Source organism: Thalia democratica, chromosome 8 (genome assembly GCF_965202585.1).
Source record: "Thalia democratica chromosome 8, ktThaDemo2.hap1.1, whole genome shotgun sequence".
NCBI lineage: Eukaryota > Metazoa > Chordata > Thaliacea > Salpida > Salpidae > Thalia > Thalia democratica.
In genome coordinates, this window is record NC_139172.1 from 27,873,883 (window position 1) to 27,896,441 (window position 22,559).

Below are 22,559 nucleotides of genomic sequence, written 5' to 3' on the forward strand. Positions count from 1 at the left end.
AAAATCGTTATTTTAATCTGTTTGTTACACGAGAAAACGATTGTTATCATACTAAGCCTGTTATAAAAAACAAGAATATTTTCAATAAGTTTTAGTAACATCTAAGATTTTACTTTCGTTTCAAAAACATAGCAAAACGTTAAAGTTACTAATTACTACTTAAGTCAGATTTGGTAACCAGTCTATTTATTCGAAAAGTATTTTAAACTTCTTAAACGGTTAAAAAGAGTGTTTTTAGTTATTTATTATTAGTAAAGATTTAAGTTTTTTAAACTTTAGATACTAGTTATAAACTTTGTTTTATAAAAAACGATCACAATTTTTTTGTTATTGTTTATTTATGACGTGTAGTTGTTACATCACACGTAGCATTATGACGTCACATTAGCAAATGTTGCAGCTTTTCCTGCAGTTGACGCTCATGTACGGTTCATATCTTCCCCTGCAGTACCTCTTGGACCACTCTGGGCAGTTATTGTTGTTGTCTTTGCATTCTGTATAAATTTTGAAATCATAAAATGTCTTAAGAGCTTTAACTTTTAATTTTTGTAAAAACTCTAAATTTTAAAAGAATAACATAGTAATATTATAAGTTTTTACAAGTCGCATTTGAATCTGTATATTTTCATAAAAACTATAGATTAATGGAACTTTTTTTTTTGGATTGTTTTCAATTTAAAATGTTGCAGTGTAATCAAGAGGCTAATTAAACTTTTTAAACTCAACTGTCAAGTCAATTACAGAAGTCTTACTTTATTTTATATTATTTAAGAAGTAAACTAACCTAACAGCTTGCTGCAAGACGCACAGCAGTACACGAGCAAGTAATTGGCTGTTTCCCGCGCTTTTATACAGCTGTGGCCTTCTCCCTGGCTCGCCCATTGCCGACATGCCGGGCTGTGGTCCTTGCAGGTTGCCTCAGTGGTGGTAGTTGCTTTTGTTGTAGTGACTTCTGTAGTTGTCGTGCTTCTGGTGGTTGATTGTGTCGTCGTCGGAACTGTTGTGGTGATTTCGTTCACTTTGCAGTCGTACAGCTTGTTGACCTGGTCAATGTCGGATTGAGAAAACCCCCCTCTCTGAAAGTAATAAAATGTTTTTGTAATCTATTAACTAAATTTAGTTTTAGAGTGTACACCTTTACCTCGGAATGAAACTGAAAACAATAGACTTGAATGTTTAAGGCGTTTGAACGTTTTGTGGCATTTAAAAATTTGACTTAAATTTATTTAGCGAAAAGCCTACATAAATCGTTTCAAGTACAACGAGTACAATCATGCAATACCATAGAAAAAGGTTCTAAAAAGGGAACAACAATAAACCATTCTACCTTTTATACACATGAAACAAACTTGATTTCTGACGGGTTGTCCGGTCCTTCTGTCGATGATTGTTGGTAGAACTCCATAGTTTTTAGAGAAGTAGTATCCGCCGTAGTGCATCACGGAACCTATGTCGTATTCGGAATCCAGGTGAAACGCTTGCCTGGGATTCTTCTTGTTGAAATTGTGCAGATTTTCTGGAATGTTATTTAGCCAGCAAGTATTACAAAACATTAACTTTATTCTAAAAAAATGGTGTTTGAGTGCATTTTCGAGCTTTATTGTCTTTAGTGATACAAACTTTTTTCGGATAAGGTTTTGAAATGAAATAAAACATTTATGGTTAGTAAAACAAAAACTTTAAAATGAGTTTTCAAGTTTGCTGTGTATTTTTCACAGTTACGATGCAATGAAAAAGTATTGAAGCCGAAAACGTAATTATGACGTCACCACTAACCAGGTCTGATGTTTTCTACGATAATTCTGACGTGATTGTCCCTGTCAGGCCTTGATTGCTCGTGCCAGAAACCCAAAGCGTGAAGTATTTCGTGGATGGCCGTTCCTTTCGACCAGCATCCGGCAGCTAGCGAGATCTAGTGGTTAAAAAAATGTGCGAATTTGTTGTAAAATTTCTTAAAGATTATGTTTCGTTTAATAGCATTTCTTAGGCATTTCTACTGTATAGAAAATGGAACTTTATGATCTACAAAAAACGTCATTATTTAGCGTGTTAGTGTACTTCAAAAAGTATGACGTTTTCTCTAAAATAATTGTAAAAAAGTCCAAACACATGAGAAAAAAAGGTCTATACAAAATTTGTAAAGTATGACGTATTCAAACGTAAACATCTTGTTTCATCTAAAGTGGGCCCACCGGTAAGTGATATGATTAATAAATCCATATTTCTAATTATGCGCGATTTGAGCCAACGGTGCAGTAACGTAAGTGTTTTCAGATAAACAAAATTTAAAAGTTTTGTCAACGATGAAATTTTTTAAATTACAAAAAGCTAAACTTTGGATTTGATGAATGTAAATATCTTGCTTTATCTTAAAAGATGACAGTGATAATCATGTTGGTTTATAAACACCATTTCTTGTTCTGCACAATTTTTTTGCCTACAGTGCTAAGTGCTTTTTTTTGATCAACAAAACCATCACGTTTTCTGATAAAAACATGTTTTGTCAATTTACAAACAATTTCAAGTTTGAATAAGCTAACATCTTGGTTTCGTAAAACAGCGCCCACACGCGACCAACATCCACTGCTCCTTATAAAGTTAAGTCTTCTATCGTATTTGCTCTCGTGGGGTACCAAGCGGATACATGTAGAATTGTTGAAATCCCAGATCGCTTGCTGTATCGCGTCTCGACCTCTCTGTTCTAAAATTTTGTTTGATATGAATGTTATTTCTTTGTTTTTAAGAGCTTACTTAATTCATATTTACTTAATTTAAAAACAGCTAAATGTTGTAAGTAATAAAAAGGCTGAGGTGACCTTAATTTAAATTTTCTTAGTTAAATTAAAACATTTAATTAAAAGTTTGTTAGTAAAAATGTTTCTAGCTGTTTCAAAAAAAAAAGTTTTTCTTGATTACGCATAACGAAAGAGAGCAGAAAAATAAGTCAATTTTTATTTTAAACTTACTAAAAGTTTGTATACAATAAATGTATTCTCACAGATTTTTTTGAACAAGCAGTAGTAGTGTATTTAAAATATTTTAGGTTAGAGTAGTCTGTTATTATAAACTACACAATACTTAAAGTTTTTTTTTTTAAGTAAAAATTTTCGCTTACAAAAAAAAAACTGTAAATCCTTACACCAACCGATTGCGTCATTGATAGTGTAAGGGACAAGATAATTGTCACCTTCTTTGTACATGTTCCACAAGGGAACGTCTTTTGCAGCTGCACCCCTATTGACCCCCGACCCTTTCCCCCCAACGTAATGTGATTGGATATAATCAACGTCCTGAGACGACAGCATGATGTCACCCTCGAACAATGCTGAGTGACGTCATTACTTATTTGTACTATTATTGTAAAAACTTGCACTTATATAATTTTTGATTGATAAGCTATGTTAACATGTTTATAGTGTAGTTATCAAATAGTTACAGTTTAACATTTTAAAATAGAACTGTAATTGAAATTTTAAAAAATAAGACTAACTTTTTGTTTTACTATTTTACTTGTAAAACTTTATTTATTGGAATAGATTTATCTTTACGTTTTTGCTACTTTTTTATCTACTGTTTCAGGTTTTACTGTTAAAAAACCTTTACTTACACAAAAAAAAAAAAAAAAAGGAATAAGTTTTCTGAGAACATGTTTTAAAAATATTGTTTTTTCTAACTTTCTTTTCCCTTCTTACAGATGCAAGTTGGGCAACCCAAACTGTCGTCAAGGTAACCGAACATGCAGGTTTTGCTGCAAGATAATTCGAAACACACTCTGTTCTTCTTGATTGCTTTTCCGAATGTTTCCTCTGTGTGAATAAAGTGTGGTTGTTGTGTAAAAATTTAGTAACGTAACATAACAAATGTGAGAAAAAAAGCTGTTTGGAGTTTGTTTTAGCTGCGAGATAATACAGCTTTAAAATACAGCTTTAAAATAACAAATAGAAAAATAATAAAAAATATATCTAAATTTTCTAAAGTATTTTATTGTGACAAGGTAGTAGCAAGGCGTGTTAGTTAATTGAAGTTGTTGTAATGTTTTAGTTTTTAGTGGTATTAGCTTTCTTAAAAGATGTAAAAAAGCGATTGGTAACAACACAAAATAAAAACATTACTATATGAAGCATTCATCTTACTGTGTTGTTGGCTTTATTAAACAATACAGAAAAAATATTATTTTTTTCTTTCTTTAGTTATTATAACTACAATCTTCATTTGGTTAACTAACTAAAACAATAAATACAAGCAGTTTTCACACTCTTTAGTACAAGACTAACAAACTACTTTAAAACGTACGATAGTAAAACAATGATAAGTTAAAAACAACTTGAGCAGTCTTTTTAAGATTATGCTAAATTAACCTGAAATAGTATTTTGATTTAGTACATAACTTTTACAAACTGAACTTTCACTTACATTAGTCATATCATGTATATGGTAATAAGATGAAATTAGAATATTATAGTAAACATGATTCACAGACCTTCGTAGCATTGATTAATAGTGCTGATTGAATATTCTTGCGGGTCATTGAACACATCATTGCAATTAAGTCGCCCCTTGCACACTGATGCTACTGTTATTAATTAGTAAAAAATAGTAGTTAAATGTTGATATAACACAGCTTGTTGAAACAAAACAAGTATAACTAGATTATTAAGAAAGTATTAGAAACTAAATAGTTTAAATGTAGCTGTTTTTTAAACTTTTTTATACAAGTAAATAAGAAATTTAAGTTTAATGCAGACTAAGTTGGTTTTTTACATACAAAATTAGTCAAGTGAAGTTGAAAGTTATTTATGTATTTATATAAATATGAAATAAAAGAAGAGTTGCAAAACTTATTTTTTGTAATGGCAAAGTGTAAAAATAGCTTATACCTTTATAGCGAGTATAATGTCCTGGACATGAAATTAAACTGTACCCTGGTGTATGACCCGATAACCGAAAGGTTTTTTCGTACACCAGGTCCTTGGACCAAATTGTTGAGCGTTTATTTTGTTTATTAAACAATATATACATGAAAAACAACTTTTTTTTATTTTTGTAACATATTAAAATTTAGCTTAACAAATATAACTTTTTATCAAAAGTTATACCTTTCGTAACGTATTTTATCGCTTTGATTTAATTTTAGTTTGTTATACTTTGTTGCAGAATAAAACTCACATGCTAAAATAATGAAAACAATTTGATGACCCACATACAGCTTCATTTCTTTGAAACTTTTTATTTTAGTTTTTCTTACTACAACTAAAATTTAAAATGATATATTTCAGTAACTTGTATAACTAAACAGTACTGTGTTATAAAATAAATTCTTTAAAGTTTATTTTTTGAAAAAAATAGATAAAATTGAAATTAATTTAATTTTTTATATGTATTGATTGAAAAAAAAAAAATAAACAGTTTTATTAGATAGAACTATAAACGAAGTATTTAGAAATTTTTACAGTTTTGTGAACTGTTTATTTCTTAAGTATGTATTAGTGGCAACAAAAGACTTTTTAAGCTTAGAAAAAAAAATTCATCAAACAACAAACTGTTGATGAACGTATAAGAAAGTAGATAAAGTTTACAGTATATGTAATATGATTTTAGTTTATATTTATATTTCAAATCTTAATTAAACATATCAATCAATTGTTAACTGCATCGTCTTAAACACAAACGAACTGACTGAAATACATTATTTGCAGTCTTGTATATGTACAAGTTAATACCTTGTACAAAAGTCAAAGGTAAACATGTATGATAAATGTGTGAAGAGCATCATTTTCTTGTTTCCTGTTTCACGAGGTGAACTTTTAAACGAAATCTAGGTCAACTAAAAAGTTCAGTATCAATAACAAGCTACAACTTAAAGCTGCAAACTTGTTTATAATATTATTATCACAATTTGGTAAGGAATTGATATTTTTTTTACTTATCTTGTTTGTAGACTAACGAAGACTATCATAGCATTGTTTACAAGGAAATGCTTTGGTGGTTATTTAAAATGTACAAAAAAAGTGTTTTCGAATCCGTTAGCTTTTTGCGTCATAAGTTGATGTATAAAGACGGAAAGACACAAGTTTCTGATGAAAAGGAAGGAAACAAATTTTTAAAACATGTTTTATTATCAAATTTTGAAAAAATACAGTTTTTAAATATTCTAGACAGCAAGTGAGTAATAACTGTAATTGATTAATTTTTCTTACTTGCAGCGAACTGGCAAAGGAGCTTCCGGTGGAGTTCAAATTAAAAATGTTGGAGGAAGCTTCAACAAAATCCTTGGATCTATTGTACTCGCATTGAAGCAGGACGCGGTTTGAAGGATGACGCTTTGACGAGGAAAGGTTGAATGTCTTCTGTTGGTGAGATTTTTAAGTGGTAGTAAAACTACTTATGTTTTGGTTTTTGCTTTAAAATTGTATCAGTTTTTCATTTAGTCTTGATCAAAGTTATAATCAAATGTTTTGTAAAATATGTGTAAAACTTTGGCACCCCAAATAAGTTTATGCACCCTAAAGTTTTCGTGCACACTAGTGCGCACCAGCGTACACCAGGGGCGTGTTTTGACTGGTTTCCTGTTTCCTATGCGCCCCCTAAAAAAAAGAATAAGGATAGAAAAGAAGCTTAGATTATTTATTAAAAACGTTGTTTATATATTTTGTTTTGCTTATTGGTTAACTTTTTAAATAATGAATATTGTGTTTATTACATAGAAAGATTACAATTAAATAATTGGCTGCTCTTGGAGCTAGCTGAAATAAACTTAAAATTTAAATTTTATTGTTATGTCACAAAAAAATAGTGTACTTAAGTTGTACTTTTGATCTGGGAAACTATTTACTATGTTTTTTAAACTTCCTTTACAAAATGCTATTCAATGTAAATAAATTGTTGTTATAGTAAATACTTATATTATTATTTATTACAGGAATTTTCAATGTAATTACTAAAATTTAACTAGTACACTTATTTTATTGTATGAAACAAATTTTGTAAAGCAAACCATTTAATTTTAAACTACATAGGAAATGAAAATTTATTTGAGTATTGAAAGGTCAACTCATAAACAACTATTTTTAAAATTTAGATTCTTATGCTCACTAAAAACTGACTTTGTCATTTTAAAACTTGACCACGACATTAACTTAGTGAAACTTAAATATTTCTTTAAAACTTTATCTAATTTAGTGTCTTTTCATGTATCTATGTGTCAACCACTGGGTTTGGATATTATAATGTTCAACTTAGAGAGTTTACAAAACCAACATTAGCCGCCTATACTATTTATTTGTAATCAGGCAACACATACAATTACCATTTGATAGTATTTAAATATTGTTAATAAAGATTTTATTTGTATATGTGTTGACCGGAGGTAGATTTCAAAATATTTAATCAATAAAGTTTTCAAAACCATCATTAGGACTTTTACACCATCAGGCTACATATTTAAAGTCATTGAAATATAGTTTTATGATATTATACAAGTTTTACTTTTTTTTTAAGTAACACTGCAAACTTTTAAAATTTAAATTAATAAATTTATAACAAAATATCTTTAAATTGAAATGAGACTGAAATTTAAAATAAAATCATCCAAGTATATCTTATACTTTTAAACAAATGATTTGTTTGTAAAACTTTAATACAGTTTCAACTGTTTTCATTAGATAGGATTTGATATACAATCTGTAGCTTCATAACTTTTTTTTTAGAGTTTTTTAGTTAAAACTTACTGTATTACTAATTGCTTTAAAACTAGTAATACTTTTGTATTACTAACAGTTAGGTTCTATTTTTAACTTCCAAGTAGAATAAACAAATTAAAAACAGCGTTTTTTGCCTTAAAAGTTCGTACCCAACCGGCAGTACGTACCTAAAAAATGCTGTCTAAGTGGCAGGGTACAATAACAAAAAATTGTGGAACCCCAGTAAAAAAAGTGTAGACACGCCCCTGGTGTACACTTTGAAGACCACTGGCTTGGATGGTGCATAAAAACTTATTTTTAATCTTTTTTGCGTTACTCGTCGATTTACATGTTAGACAAAATCGGCTTGTATCAAAAACACAAGTTGCTGAAACTTTTTAAGTAAAAAGTAGTAGTTGAAATTATTTTTTAAGATAATACTAAATCAAACTTATGTTTAAGTACTTTTATTTTTAGCTCAAGCTTGTTTTAGATTTCATAAATTGCATAGTAAAGTTGTTTTGTAAGTATATACTAACATTTTAAACAAAAATAATATTGTTCTTCCAGTCTTGTTTCCTAGATTTTATGTTTTTAAATTTAAGCTAGTGCAATTTAAAGAAAACATTCTGGTATAATAAGCTTTAAAAGCACTTTTGTATGTATGTTGTTAATTTTTTAGAATGTTTAGTTTATTATTTACACACGATAATGCTTATTCCTAAATTAAGTTTTGGTAACTATTTAAAATTTATACTATTTAAAAGTATAGTAAACGGTTATAAGTCAATGAGTAACTACATTTGTAAAATAATTGTACCAGTCTATTAGTGAAAAAAAGAAAAAAAAAAGTATATAAAGCTTTGCGATATTTGAAGGTTGGTGATAAACTTTAAATATGGTATTTGAATAAATCACAACTGTAATATTGTTATTATATATCATTTAGAAAAAAATATAACTAAAATAATTTTAAAAAATTATTAAAAAAACTTCTAGTCTTGTATAATTGAAATGTTTTTGACAAACTTTAAATAAAAATAGTAAAAATAAAACAGTTTTTTAAAAGAATATAAAAATTAAACGCATGTTGTTAACAAAATATAACAGTAGTTTTGCTATTTATGTAAGAGAATAACCTAACAAATTATACAGATGTTCAAATTAGTAGGAATACTATTGTTAAGTTTGTTTATTACTTACATAATAGTTAAAGTATTCAAGTACTTATTAAATATTTAAACAAATAGTATTAGTAAAAGCCATTAAAAAGTTATACTGAAATTTGTATTGTTTTAAAACTAGTTAGAGCGAAAAGTAAGTTGTGAAAGAGATTTAAGGTATTTGAAAAAATACAAGTATTTTAAATTGTATCAAAAAAGCTTAGTTATAAGGTCTACAAGCGCAAAATCAGAAAATTTATAAATGTGTGTTCTAAAACGGTGTACTTTAAAAGATACTATCAAACATTGTGTATACCAATTAATAAAGACAGCAGCAAACTTATGATTATATACATTATTTTTAATATAACATGTAAATTTTGTATCACATAAATATCGTGAAGTTGCTAACTTCCACCGGTGTTACGTCATAATGTGTCAATATTACGTCAAACTAAAAATTATAACGTCACACTAGCAAATGTTACAACTTTTCCTGCAATTTACGCTCATGTAAGATTCGTATTTGCCTTCGCAGTACCTTGATGACCAAATTGGACATAATTTGTTGTTGTCATTGCAATCTGAAAATTGTATTCAGTACATTATGTTCGTTTCGTATTTTTGTTTTAAAATTGTCTAAAACGCTTTGTATATAAGAAGTTTAAAACATTGTAAGTTAGATAAATATTTTTTAATGTCCCATAACATTTAATGAGTAATAGAAATTTAAAGAAAAATAAATTGTCTAAATTTTAGTTAGTTTTTTGTTTTATAATGTATGTTTGAAATTGAAAACTCAACAACCAACCGAAAAATTGAATTTTTTTGCCTTCAGTTGAATTATTTTAGTATAAAAAGTTAACAGAGAAATACATAAGCTTTTCAAAGCACACTTATAAAAGATACCAAAAATTCCATCAAAACTCACCTGGTTTCGGAGAAGGCGTGGCGGTGATCCCCCTGCAAGACGCGCAGCAGTACACCAGCATGTACTTGTTTTTTTCACTTTCCCGCGCTTTCTGGCAGCTGTCCCCCTTTCCCTGGCTCGCCCACTGCCGACATGCCGTGCTGTAGTCCTTGCAAGTTGCTTCAGTGGTGGTTTTTGTGGTGGTGGCTTTTGTTGTGGTAGCTTTTGTGGTGGTTAGTTTTTTTGTTGTCGTGCTTCTGGTGGTTGATTTCGTTGTTGTCGGAACTGTTGTGGTGACCCTGTTTAAAGTAAAAAAATATTAAAAAACTCGCGTTTACGAAAATTTAAAGCATAAAAAAGTTTATAATTAACAGCAATAAATTCAGAAAACAGCCTAAATTACTTTTTGATATATGTTTACTAGTAATTATTACACTTTACATAAATAAATCCAAAATATCAGAACTTACCAAAAGCAAATATTTAACAAACTCCTTATACTTTGATAAAAGTGGCTCAAAACTATCTTTACCAAACTAAAGATTAAAAAATTGCACTTAGACCCCAGCCGCAAACATGAGCTATACTTCCTTAGCACACAAAAAATTCTAACCGTTTGGTGGTGGAAGTGTTTTTGTTTTTCAGCTTCTCGCAGCTCTCGCAGCAGTTGGGCTTCATGTACCCCGCGCTCTTCTCACACTCGCCCTTCTCCGCCCAGTACTTGCAGTGGGCGTTCTTGTCCTTGCAGCTCTGCTCGACGATTGTGGACGTTGTGGGCAGCACGGAGTTTTTCACCTTGCAGCCGTACAGCTTGTTGACCTGGTCGATATCGGACTGGGAAAACCCCCTTCTCTGAAAATTGGTGAAAATTTAAACAACAGTTTTGAAGTACACACTACATATGTAGCAGACACTGCTATTGCTGAAAGTAAGGAGTTTAGTTGTTTTATACATTTTTCTTTTTACCTTTTGTGTCTTTTTAAAATTTAGTTAAGATATATAAAAGTTACGGTTAAAAATAACAAGTGCAATAGATAAAACCATCTGCGACCATGAAAGCAAGTCTTAAAGGTAAAATAGTAAATAACTTTTATCAAAAAAGCTAGTATAAACGTAACAAACTTGTGTTTTGACGCCTTGCCCGGTTCTCCTGTCGATGATGGTTGCTTTACCGTTAATGGAGAACGCGTACCCGTTGTAGTGCAGAACTGACCCGATGTCGTATTCTGAATCCTGACTCGACACCTTTTCGGGATCCATCTTGTTAAAATTGTACAAGAGACCTGAATTGAGAAATCGATATATAAAAATAGTTCTTTCATTTTTTGAAATGGTGAACGTTATAACTTGATGTTTTAAAAACAGAAAATCGGTCTTTTAAAAAAATTTAAACTTTGTAAAAATTCAAAGTGAGAACTGAGACAAACTAAAACATGTTAAGTTATAACACACATTTAATTCTTCTAGTAGTTTTTTTTTATCATTGCAATTTTTAAACTGACAAATTAAATTTAGTATTGTTCCGTTACTATCACATTATGACGTCACAACTCACTGGGGCTTATGTTCTCACTGACCACCGTGACGTAGCTGTCCCTGTCAGGCCTCGACTGCTCGTGCCAGAAGCCCAAAGCGTGAAGAATCTCGTGGATTGCCGTTCCCTTGTACCAGCATCCGCTTGCCAATGAAACCTGGTGGTAGAAAATAATGTTTTTATTGTTTTTAATGTTAAGATTTCTCTCAGTTTTTTTCTGTAGTTACTTCAAATACTACAAGAAAAATTTTAAAAGCTAGAAAATTATATAAATGAAGAGAAACATTTTATTTCGTCTTAACAGCACAAACTAAACACAAGAGTACATGTTGTTTGAACAAAATCTTAAGTTATTTGTAGACAACAAGTTTTGTGCAAGTAGCATAAAACTCAATAAGCTAACGTCTTGTTTATCTTGAACAGCGCCCACTGACGAGTAACACCCCCCGCCCCTCATGAAGTTGATCTTTTTGTCATACTTGCTCTCGTGCGGCACCAAACGAATGCACGTGTAACTATTGAAATCCGAAATTGCTTGCTGTATGGCGGTTCGACCTTTTTCTTCTGTTAATTTTAAAAGGTATGGGTTTATTTCATTTCATTAGTGATCATAAACCATTTTTTGAGAATTTTTAAATGTTATTAGTAAAAATAACTAGCAGTGTCCGTACAAACTTTAAGTAACCGTAATTATTAAGTTAAAACGTCCATTTTTTGCTTTACTGCTATGAGTAACTTTAAATCATCTTGAATACAAAAATAAAAATATAGCAGCAAAATCAAATAAAATATTTGAATGTTTATGTTTTAAAATTGTGTATAAATAATTTAAATGTTTTTAAAGTAAGCAGTAAAACACTTAAAACTACTTGATTTGTTATAATCTTGTAGCCCGAGTTTACACTTTTCTTATTGTTTTAATTTATATTTAAATAAAATAGTTTAGTGTTTTTAATTATCATTTACTTCTTTTATTATAAACATATATATATATAATCCTCATACCAACCGATTGCGTCATTGATGATGTAAGGAACCAAATAGTTGTCACCTTCTTTGTACATGGTCCACAGGGGGAGCACTTTCGTAGCCGCGCCCCTCTTGTCCACCCCGTCAACGTAAGCCGATTGGACGAAGTCGACCATCTTTTGTGACGTCATCACGATATCGCCCTCGAACAATGCTGTGTGACGTCATTGTTAAAAAAAATTTTTCACTTTGTAACCAAGTTTAGTATTGATTTTTGTTTTTTTGAGTTTGAAAAAATATAAACTGTTGAAGGTTTTTTAGTAGAACAAAAAATTCTTAAATTCAACAAAATTAAAAAAAAAAAAAAGTTTTTCAGACCTCCTTTTCCCTCCTCGTTACAGATGCAAGTCGGGCATCCCCACCCGTCGTCCAGGTAACCGAACATGCAGGTTTTTTTGCAAGTCAATTTGGAACACTCGCGGTTCTTCCTAATTGCATTTCCAACTTTTTCCTCTAAAATAGAACGATCTTTATTGTAAAAAAAATATAATTGCATAAGTTTGCTTCAGTGCAAAAAGCAAGTCAAAATTTACGTAACATTTTCAGTTTCATGTGTAACTCTTTGCTGTTATAAAACGAAAAAAAAGCTTCTTTGGTTTAAAGTATCGAAAAACTGATCTTTTGATAACTTAAGTGTTGCTTAGAAGTATTTTTGGAGTAATTAGTTTAATATCTAACATACATTTAGTATCAAGAGATAAATATATAACTTTATTCATTTTTTACCTGAAAAAATAAGTTAAAACCTCTTTTTTTTAATCGAAATATTATCATTTATAAATATAATTAATTTGAAAAAAAATAGTTAAGAAATGGTTTGAATTCAAAATAAAAGGGTATTATAAGGTGTAATAAATTACACAAAATTCACAATATGAAACATTCATTCTTTTAGTTGTTGACCTTGTCAAACTAAACATAAAAGTTCAACGATTATATTTTTTTCAATTGTTAAATTTTTGCAGAGAATGTACATAAATAAAAACAAAGTTGTTTAGTTGTATAAAAATAACTTTAAAGTCCTTTATCAAAACGATAAAAAAGAATTATTAACAAGATTAACACGATTGCTATAGTTTAACACGATTAACAGAACAAATCATAAACTTCTTGCATTGAACTCATCAAGTTATAAAACTGCTACTTACATTAGTCATATAATACTAATATCATGTAGATATTAACAATACTAAATATGGTTGTAATAGTAAACCTATTGAATTACCTTCGTAGCATTGATTAATAGTGCTGAGTGAGTATTCTTGTGGGTCATTGAATACATCATCGCAATTAAGTTGTCCATTGCAAATTGATGCTACTGTAGAAATTATCAGAAATTTGTAGTTTTCTTATGAACACATGTTATTGCAAAAAAAAGTATGTAAACAGTTATGTTAGCAACTGTTTTTTAATTGTAATGATTTTTTGTTTATACATGCATTATTAACATATGTAAATGCAATATAAACAATATAAAATCTTGTTGCAGAAAATTTTTTAGTCATGTTTATAGTTTTCTTGTTTCGTTTAGACTGAACTTGTAATTTACATACAACAGCAGTTAAATGAGTTTAAATCTAATTATGTAAAAATAGTTTAATGAAAACATGACTCGTTGCATATACATATGTAACTTAAGTTAGAACGAAATAAATATATTATATGTTTAACAAACAAATGATTTATTTTATTTTCTTGTAACATTAATCTCATTTTAATACATATGCTTAAGGACTTTCTTTAAATTATTATATACTTAAAAGAAATTATTTAAAACTACTGTAAAACACTTATTATTTTTTCTTTATGATAATTAACGTAGTTACAAAAATTTTGTTTGCAAAACAAACAATATATTAATAAAATTTATACAATTTGTAAAGGTTTTTTAGGTAGTCAATATTACCATATTTTACTTTTATAGTTAGTATGTATGATAAAACTAACGTGCTAAAATACTAATAATAATTCCAAAAGCTTTGGATTGTTTCTTTCTTGCACAACACATTACTTTGGATTTCCTTTTTTTTTATATAATTCTTAAATTTATATTTCAGTTTAACCTGTTTGATTAAACAGTAAAGTGTTACTAAAAAACTTACAACATTGTTACAACATAATTATAAAAGTATATAAAACAAAAATTAGTCTAACTGTTCTAGTTCTACACGATTAGAAAAAGATACTAACAAATTAAATAATTAAAACAAGTAGCCAAAAATTAGAACTAAGTTGTTTAGTTCTTATCATGTTTTGAGTGTTCTTTTTACTTTTTAGCTATACATTAATGGCAATTAATATCTTTTTAAGCTTAAACTGAAATCTAAATTTATAAGTTTGAAGCAATAAACTATATATTTTTCAAAAAATAAACTTGTAAAAAATTATCGATAAATACAACAGCATTTCATTTAGACTGTAATTATAAAGTTTTTACAATAAATTCAACTTAATTGTTCACTGCGCCGTCTTGAACGACCTGAATGAAATGTAAAACCTTGTATTCATGTATATATACAACTCATGAACGTGTGCAAAACAAAAGGTAAATAAATACGATAATTGTGTGAGCGGCATCATTTGCCACTTTCTCCGACACGAGGCTTTCCATTGAATTTAAAATAGGAACATTTTCCTGCTAACAAGCTACGTTTTGAAACCGCGAAACTCGTTTTTAATGAGTCAATTCACATTGTTTTTCGGAAACTTGAGAATACACATTTCATGGCTTCTTATGTTAAGTGTATTCGGAGTTGCGTAACAGTTTTGCGGTATTGTTACAAAATTAAAGGAAATTAAAGTTTGGATAGAAAACTGGTTTCCAATTTAAACAAAGTTTAAATATCAAACTGGTCTTGTTTATACTATCATTGAAAAAAATCTCATTTCGTTTACATTTTGTTGAAAAAAAAGTTGTAAGACAACATAAATTTTAAATTTTTAGTTGAAAATATAATAATTGTCATATAATGTTTTATGTAGAAGCTACCGTTATTCTTATTTTGTATTAAATGAATAGATACACATATAAAACATTCTTGCTTTTGTGTTGTTTAATATGTGTTTATCTATTGTTACGTAACGTCTAATTTTATACAACTTTGTACTTATGATTATAGTTTGGTATATTTTGAACCTTAGTAAAGTACGCATATCAAGTCCTTAAATAGATCTACAAGGTAAAACTTTTTTTGTGTACTAAATTTATTTTTATATAATAGATGTTTATACATTTATAAATAGTTTAATAGTTATTTATATTTGATTGTTTAATAAACAGTTTTTTATACTAGTTTAATAAAATATACAAACATTTTTGATGTATCATTAAACAACAAGTGTATGTTTTATAGATTATTTAAGTATGTACTTGAAAACACTTTAATAGACGTTTAATATATCTTACAATCAATTTCAAAAATTTATGCACTTCAGAATGACTACGTGTTCTAAACCTAAAATTCGTATTTGATTTTTTATGAACCTTTCTAAAATTTCGACTAAGTTTTTAGAAATGAAATTAAACGCGCTTATAGAGTTTATACTTACTAAAAACCAGTATAACCTCATGTTTTTACTTAATGACAGTATAGTATTACCGAAAGAAGATTTGTTAGCTACAATTTTCACATCAAACTTACGTTATTGTTGCGAAAGTATGCGTATATGAATTATATTTAAAAATAACTGTTATGACGTAGACAGTATTTTGTCTTTGTTTCTGCTTTTCAGGTATTAGTAATGTATTTATAGACTGAAAAAAGTTTTTGTGCGAGTTGTTGACAAAAGTTAAGCCTTTAATCAACAATTTATTTTCATTTAAACGTTTAGAGTATAACTTAATGAGCAGGATATACCAACAGCTTTATAATCTATTAAACCGCAATACTTTAGTTAACAAATTTAGTTGTGATACAAATAAAGTAGCCCGAATTAAAATAATAGGAAAGTGATAGTTATGTGGTGAGAAAAATGAAAAGGATTAAGAAACTGCGCGTGATTTACTAGAATTTAAATAAGAATAAATACATTTTATTCGTAACAAGTTTAATTTTGAAAATAGCACAAATGAATGTGATGAGAATTTTTTTAATCAATAAACGTGTTAAACAACACTTTTCATGTTTGTGATAAATCTTACTTTGACAATTAATTATTAAATTTTTTAATAATAAACATTTTTAAAAAAGAAAAAACAGTTTTTATGCTTAAAAGTAACTATTTTGTACTTTTTAAACTATTAAAACTAACAAACTAATACTAAATTGTTATACTTTCATTTTTGAATTGTAGGCCTATTAATAGTTAGATATAAAAAAAAATTATTGTGTAAGATAAAAGTGCACAACATTAAACCGATTACACAATTACAAGTTTTAAACATTGTAAAACAAAAAAAAACAGTGAAGTTCATGTTGAAATATATAAACTTATTTTTCTTTACACGTGAATTTAGTTGAGTAAGTTTTTCAAATAATGTCTTTATGGACAAACTAAAAATTAGAAATTACCGTATAATATGTTTTATGTTTCTAAGTTTTTTAAGTAATAAACTTATGCTAGTATGAAACTTAAGTGTTTTTTGTTAATCTATTTTTATTATAAAACAGTCTTAAAGCTATTTTTACTGAGTTTAGTTTTAGCCTGTCGAACCTTTTTCATTTAATAATGTTTTTTAATTATGTATCCATAGACCATTAATCTTATATTAAACCGTTAAATTCCAGTTAAAACTACTTTTCTTTTTCTAACTTTAGGCAAATTTAAAAACTTATTTTGATTATTTATATTGCTTTAAACAAACTTTAACATTAATAAACTAAAAAAGTAATCGGTTATACAATTTTGCACTTTTAAAATGTTGGGGCAATATTAAATACATAATAAGCGTTTGCTTAATTTTTGGTCTGTAAACTATTAACAGTCTTGTACCGGGATTCAACATGAAAAGCTAGCTTAAATCTTATTATAATAAAAATAGACTAAAAGCTCAGATTAAATATAAATTAAATTTCAAAATTCTTAAGCAAAAATTAAAAGCTAAAACTTTAAAACTTAGAACCCAAATTTGTTATTTAATTGTACTAAGTCTTGATCTTAGACCAGTTTGATTATTTTATTTAGTCTTGTGTATCTTAATCAGTAGAGCACAAAGAAATAACAAATGATTATGTAATTTACAAAATTTGATTATCTCAAACAGTTTAAATTTTTTTCTAGTTTACTTGTTAGTTTCAGTACTAAATATGTGGAAAATCATATAGATTTCTGTTACAAAACTAATAACAACAAAAAATTATAGTAGCTTCGACTTAATATACTACATTTTCTCCACGACTTATCTCAATAAGGTTATGCTCATGCTAAAATGTATATGTATCTAAAAAGCAAGAAACTTTTATTTTGACGAACCAACGCTTTAAAAGCTTTTAAACAGCAGTTCATCTACTTAGCAAACGTATCTGCGTATTTATAAGGGACACGTTCAAAATCCACCCGCGATCAAAATCCACCCAGTCAAATTCGAGAACCGCTTACTAATCGAGGGTAAGGGCTAGGGGTAATAGTGATAGTGAAAAATAAATAAAAATAAACAAAAAAATGCAAAAAAATATACTAAATAAATAAATTTTAAAAAAGTCGGGTGGATTTTGAACGCGAGTGGATTTAGATAGTATACCATTTATAAAGATATGGTTTCAACATTTCTTTAATACATCATGGCTCTCTTCAACTTTTTAGAATTAAAACAAAGTATTTAAATAAGGTTTTCACTACACTTTTAGTAACTTAAAGTCAGTTTTTGATTTTCTAGTTAATTTTTTAGTGATCTTTTTGAAGTTTTTGAGATACTCATGTTTTAAAAGCATACTACGTTAAAGTTTTCGTATAATTAATAATATTAGTTCGTATAAGCCATCTAATAGGTCATCTGCTAATGCTGAACACTTATTAAATAACTGTGAATGTTCAAAGAACTGTAATAATATTCGGATTTAAATTTTAAATAAAACACGTATCAATAAAGTGTTTTAAAACTTTAGCTTTAGAAGTTTAGAGCTAAGCTTTGCAAACAACAGTACGTTTATAAATCTAATGTCTATAACTTACTTTAAATTGTTTATATACTTTTTTTGATTTATGTCAACAAACATAATAAAAATTAGCATTCTTCAAAATTATAAGTAGATGTTAAAGTATGTCATAAGATATAAAAATAAGTTACTCTTTTATATAAAACAAACAGCATCTTTTATTTATAAATAACGGCTGTGCTAGATAGTATTTTTCACATGTTAATGTAAAAGTTTATATCACTATCAATAAATCGTCGTTTTTAACAAGTTTTTGCTGTTTTATTAAAGTTTTGTTCAAACTTTATAACGTTATTTTTGAAAGCTTACTACAAAAATTAACATATTCTATTATTAACAAAGTTTAGATTTAGTTATTCAGTGTCTTTACTTTTTTTTTTGTAAACTGATTTGTTCAAGCTAGCAGACTTTCTAAATAACTTGAAGTTTTCTTATGCAGAGACTCAACACCTCGCCTTTTATACTAGTGAGTATTTTTTTATATAGTGATTAAGTAAAAAAACAAACTGAAGCTCGCAACATAATCGTTAAGTTCTAACTCAAAGCACAAAATCACAAACGTGCGCGTCATTTCAACCAAAACTCTTAACAGGCTCGGACGCCACTTTCGAGTCCTTGAACTTGGACGGCTACAAAATGGGAGTGCAGAAGAAAAGCTCCGAGGCGTTGTAAAAAGATCCGAAACTTCGGCACTTCAGCGTGGTGAGCGGCGTTTGCCAGGTGCCCAGAACCTTCAAGTCCGTGGCGAGACCGGGACAGTTCTTGAGGCACAGGGTTTTAAAGATGCACCTAGGTAAGTTCTAAGACGAGGACTTGTAGAAGAAGGACGCCTACTTCTATCCGAGATACAACAATTACTACATTGTTTGTTTTAGATCTTGTTTCAATTCATTTTTCAGGTTTAGTATTTCAGACTAAAGTAAAAAACTGTGTAGAAAAAATAAAACGTTTGTTTTAAACTTGCTATACCAATTGAGCACAAAAACCTTGTCATGTTTAGAAATAGTTACTATATCGATTTAACTTTCAGGACTAAGGCAATCGGTCAACTACCCGGGTTAATTCATCAGGCACCTGCACAAAAGACTCAAGATCGACAAGTTTGCCTCAAGCAAAAAAAAACAAAAAAGCAATGCGTTCCAGAACGGCGCCAGCTGAAAGACGAATTAGAAGAAAAAGTATTGTTGTTACTAATGTTCTACTAAATATAATACTGTTGTTATTACTAATGATATTTGACATATAACTTTGGTTGATGTATAGTCAATACAGTTACAAATTATTTACATTGTTAAGCATGGCATGTTTCTTCAAGAACTGTTGAAGTCTTTAGACATTTTAATATCCTTTTTTATATTATTATTGCAAAATATGGCTAATTTAAGTTAACGTCTACATTTACAGTGTTTGTCCTTAACTTTCATAATAAATTATTTCTTATTGGCAAACATGGCAAATTTTAGTAAATATATACACTTTAAGCTTTTGTCCCTGAAAAAATAGTTTAAATTTATTAGTTTTATTAGTGGTTTTTATTAGAAGCTTTGATATGGCTCAAGCTTTCACAACTAAAACGTCTAAGACATTGTCAGCACTCAGCAGCTTATCGTGAGATTATAGTCTGCGCTCGTTTGAATAGTTTTCTTCAAGTATTTATTTTGGCCATCATCGACAAAGTTGAGATATTTCGTGCCATAGAAATAAATAATGAATTTTACCACACGACCAACAACAACAGCATCCGAGACATCCTACGACCAATTTCGTCTTTATTAGGACTCCTCAGACAGGCAAAGTCGCGAGAAAAAAACTTTTAAAATCTAACCAAGTGCAAAAAAGTACTTAATTACTAAAGCGACCGTTTGTTGGTAAAGTTAAAAAAAACTAGAAACACTAAAAACTAGTAAAAAGATTAAGATAAAGTTAATTGTAAGAATAATTATGTTGAAAAAACGTTTAAAAGTCTTCGAATATTTTATATAACGATAGTAATTACAATAGATTTACTAAATAGTTAGAATAATAGTTTATGAGATATTACTATATGAAGTATGATCAGAAATGTATTTATTTTGACACTTAATGCTTTCAGCTTTTGGGTGTTTAATTAAAAAAAGTTTGTAACAATATTTAAAAGTTATAGCAAGAAGTTTTTTTAGTTTTAAGCTTTAGCAATATACTTATATTTTAAAAGTTTATACTAAAATTAATACTTTTGTAGGAAATAAAATAAAGAATATGTTAAAATACTTACCATTTATACTATAATTACACTCAATTATAATAAGAGTTAAGATTTTTAATGGTTATAACAACCTTTCTTAGTTATATATTTTACTTTCTTAAATTGATAAATATATGTGGAATAGTTAGTTTCAGTTTTTAAATTAATAAATCAAACAACAAAACATACTTAAACGATTTGATAAAGTTCCTAACAAATTAAAACTAAAAAAAAAAGAATAAAATAGTTTGAAAAAAAAAACCGCACCAGTACTCAAACACTGCTATTTTGATCAAGTTTAAACTAAAACGTTTAACACCAACAAGGATTGTTACGACAGCTTATAAACAACGTTTTATTTGATTGAACGTATGTTCTCATCAAAATATAGTTTCTTCGTCTTCATAGGAGCTACAGGTCAGTTCAACTTGCAGCGACAGCCTGCTCACCTCCCTCTCGAGGTCGACGCGGTTCGGAACCGATCTCGCGTGCAAGCCACCCAGCGGCGTCTCCGCCTCCATCAGCTCCCTGATCAGTTTCCTCACCTCCGCCTCCGTGTCCCTCCACTCGATCGCCTGCAGCTCCTTCGCCTTCCTCCGCATCCCCCTCAGCTTCTTCTTGTGCCTCTTCAGCGCCTTCCTCTCCAAGTGATCGCTCCTCGTCACCAGCGTGAGCGCGACGGCCTTCAGCTTGAGCATTATGACGTACTTGAGCGTCATCATCAGCTGCCCGTCGAACTTGCGCACCTTCCTCATCAGGTCCTCCTCCATTCTGTCCTCGTCCTCCTCGAAATCGAAATCCATTATCATTTTGTTGTGTTGAGTTTTTAGTTTCAGGAATGGGTATTTAGTTGTCTGAAAGTTTTCATGTAGTTTATAAGTTAGATTTTGTTGAGTACAAAAGTATGCTTAATTTTAGTAGCCCTCTAGCAGTTTACTTAACTCACGTTGTACCGTTATTTTATTTCAAACTAACAAATACACAGTATAAAAAAACTGTTATTAAACAATATACGCTTGAATATTTTATGTAATGTTTGAAAAGGATTTTAAACCTTGTGTTATAAAAGACTCTCACTACTACCAGAAAAATCTCAAAACTCCGTTTAAAGCTACACTAATTTTTTTGAATTTATTTAGTTTCTAAAAAAATTAAAACCAATCATTTGATTATACAACTGTAAAAAAAAAAAAAAAACAAACAAACAGATAAAAAGTACGCGCGAAAAAGCTAAGAGTCTTAAAAAAATATATTAAACTGATTTAACTGCTTTAAGCACCTTAAAACATTAAAGTAAAAATTTGAAGTTTATTACAATACACATTAACAATGACGTAGGATTTATTCATAAAAACCAAAAATATAAACATTGACTAAGGTTTTTAAATAGTTTTGTTATTTTTATACTAAAATTGCATATGCATGTTTACACTATATTCCAAAAATAAAAAACAGTTTATAAGCTTTGTATCATTTTATAATTAGATTTAAGTTTAGTTTCTACAGATTTTAAAATACTAAGACAAGTTTGAAAACAAGTTATTCAAAATTAAAGAATTAAGTTTAAATAAAATATTAACAAAACAGGTTAAGGAGAAAGCTATTATATAATTAGTTGGTCATAAGAAACGTAAAATAAGTATAAAAATAAATTAGTAAGTTAAAGTTTCTTACACCATGAAATTACGTAATGTAAAGTTGTACTTGTTAATATTAAAAAGCTTAATATGATATTTTCTCGCTAATTTTCAATTCCAAATCTGAAAGCCAATATACTATAAAGGAATAGATTTTGTCATTTTCTAATAAAAAAAATAATTGGTTTTAAGTAGAAAACTTCTGTTTTTTCAAAACAGGTACCAATTATTAGTTTGTTGTTTTTTTAACAAACTTGTTGAAAACTAAATGTTTTATGTTTCTCATAT

At 28.7% G+C, this 22,559-nt stretch overlaps 2 protein-coding genes across 2 annotated transcripts; both read right to left on the reverse strand.

Moving 5' to 3' along the window:
- Positions 1–384: 384 nt before the first annotated feature.
- Positions 385–7,309, reverse strand: LOC145843098 (zinc metalloproteinase nas-13-like). The gene is made up of 9 exons (XM_082950561.1): positions 7,301–7,309; positions 6,209–6,347; positions 3,675–3,806; positions 3,146–3,325; positions 2,541–2,701; positions 1,777–1,912; positions 1,350–1,516; positions 785–1,076; positions 385–494 (listed from the first exon to the last, which is right to left on the reverse strand). The coding sequence occupies exons 1-9, from the start codon at positions 7,307–7,309 to the stop codon at positions 385–387; spliced, it is 1,326 nt and encodes a 441-aa protein (XP_082806687.1).
- Positions 7,310–9,090: 1,781 nt separating this feature from the next.
- Positions 9,091–14,372, reverse strand: LOC145842621 (zinc metalloproteinase nas-15-like). Its single transcript, XM_082950093.1, has 10 exons — positions 14,263–14,372; positions 13,541–13,633; positions 12,634–12,768; positions 12,296–12,469; positions 11,690–11,850; positions 11,308–11,443; positions 10,875–11,035; positions 10,366–10,604; positions 9,774–10,051; positions 9,091–9,426 (listed from the first exon to the last, which is right to left on the reverse strand). The coding sequence occupies exons 1-10, from the start codon at positions 14,321–14,323 to the stop codon at positions 9,317–9,319; spliced, it is 1,548 nt and encodes a 515-aa protein (XP_082806219.1). The 5' UTR covers positions 14,324–14,372; the 3' UTR covers positions 9,091–9,316.
- Between the last annotated feature and the right edge of the window lie 8,187 nt (positions 14,373–22,559).

Coding starts and splice junctions, on each gene's coding strand:
- LOC145843098 (XM_082950561.1), bottom strand. Junction 2,702..3,145: donor CACTATCAATGACGCAATCG/GTTGGTGTAAGG, acceptor ACAAAATTTTAG/AACAGAGAGGTCGAGACGCG. Junction 1,913..2,540: donor CTGTTTTACGAAACCAAGAT/GTTAGCTTATTC, acceptor TTTAACCACTAG/ATCTCGCTAGCTGCCGGATG.
- LOC145842621 (XM_082950093.1), bottom strand. CDS start 14,323: ATGTGTTGTGCAAGAAAGAAACAATCCAAAGCTTTTGGAATTATTATT. Junction 12,769..13,540: donor TATTAATCAATGCTACGAAG/GTAATTCAATAG, acceptor GTTCTATTTTAG/AGGAAAAAGTTGGAAATGCA. Junction 10,605..10,874: donor GGCAAGGCGTCAAAACACAA/GTTTGTTACGTT, acceptor ACCAATTTTCAG/AGAAGGGGGTTTTCCCAGTC.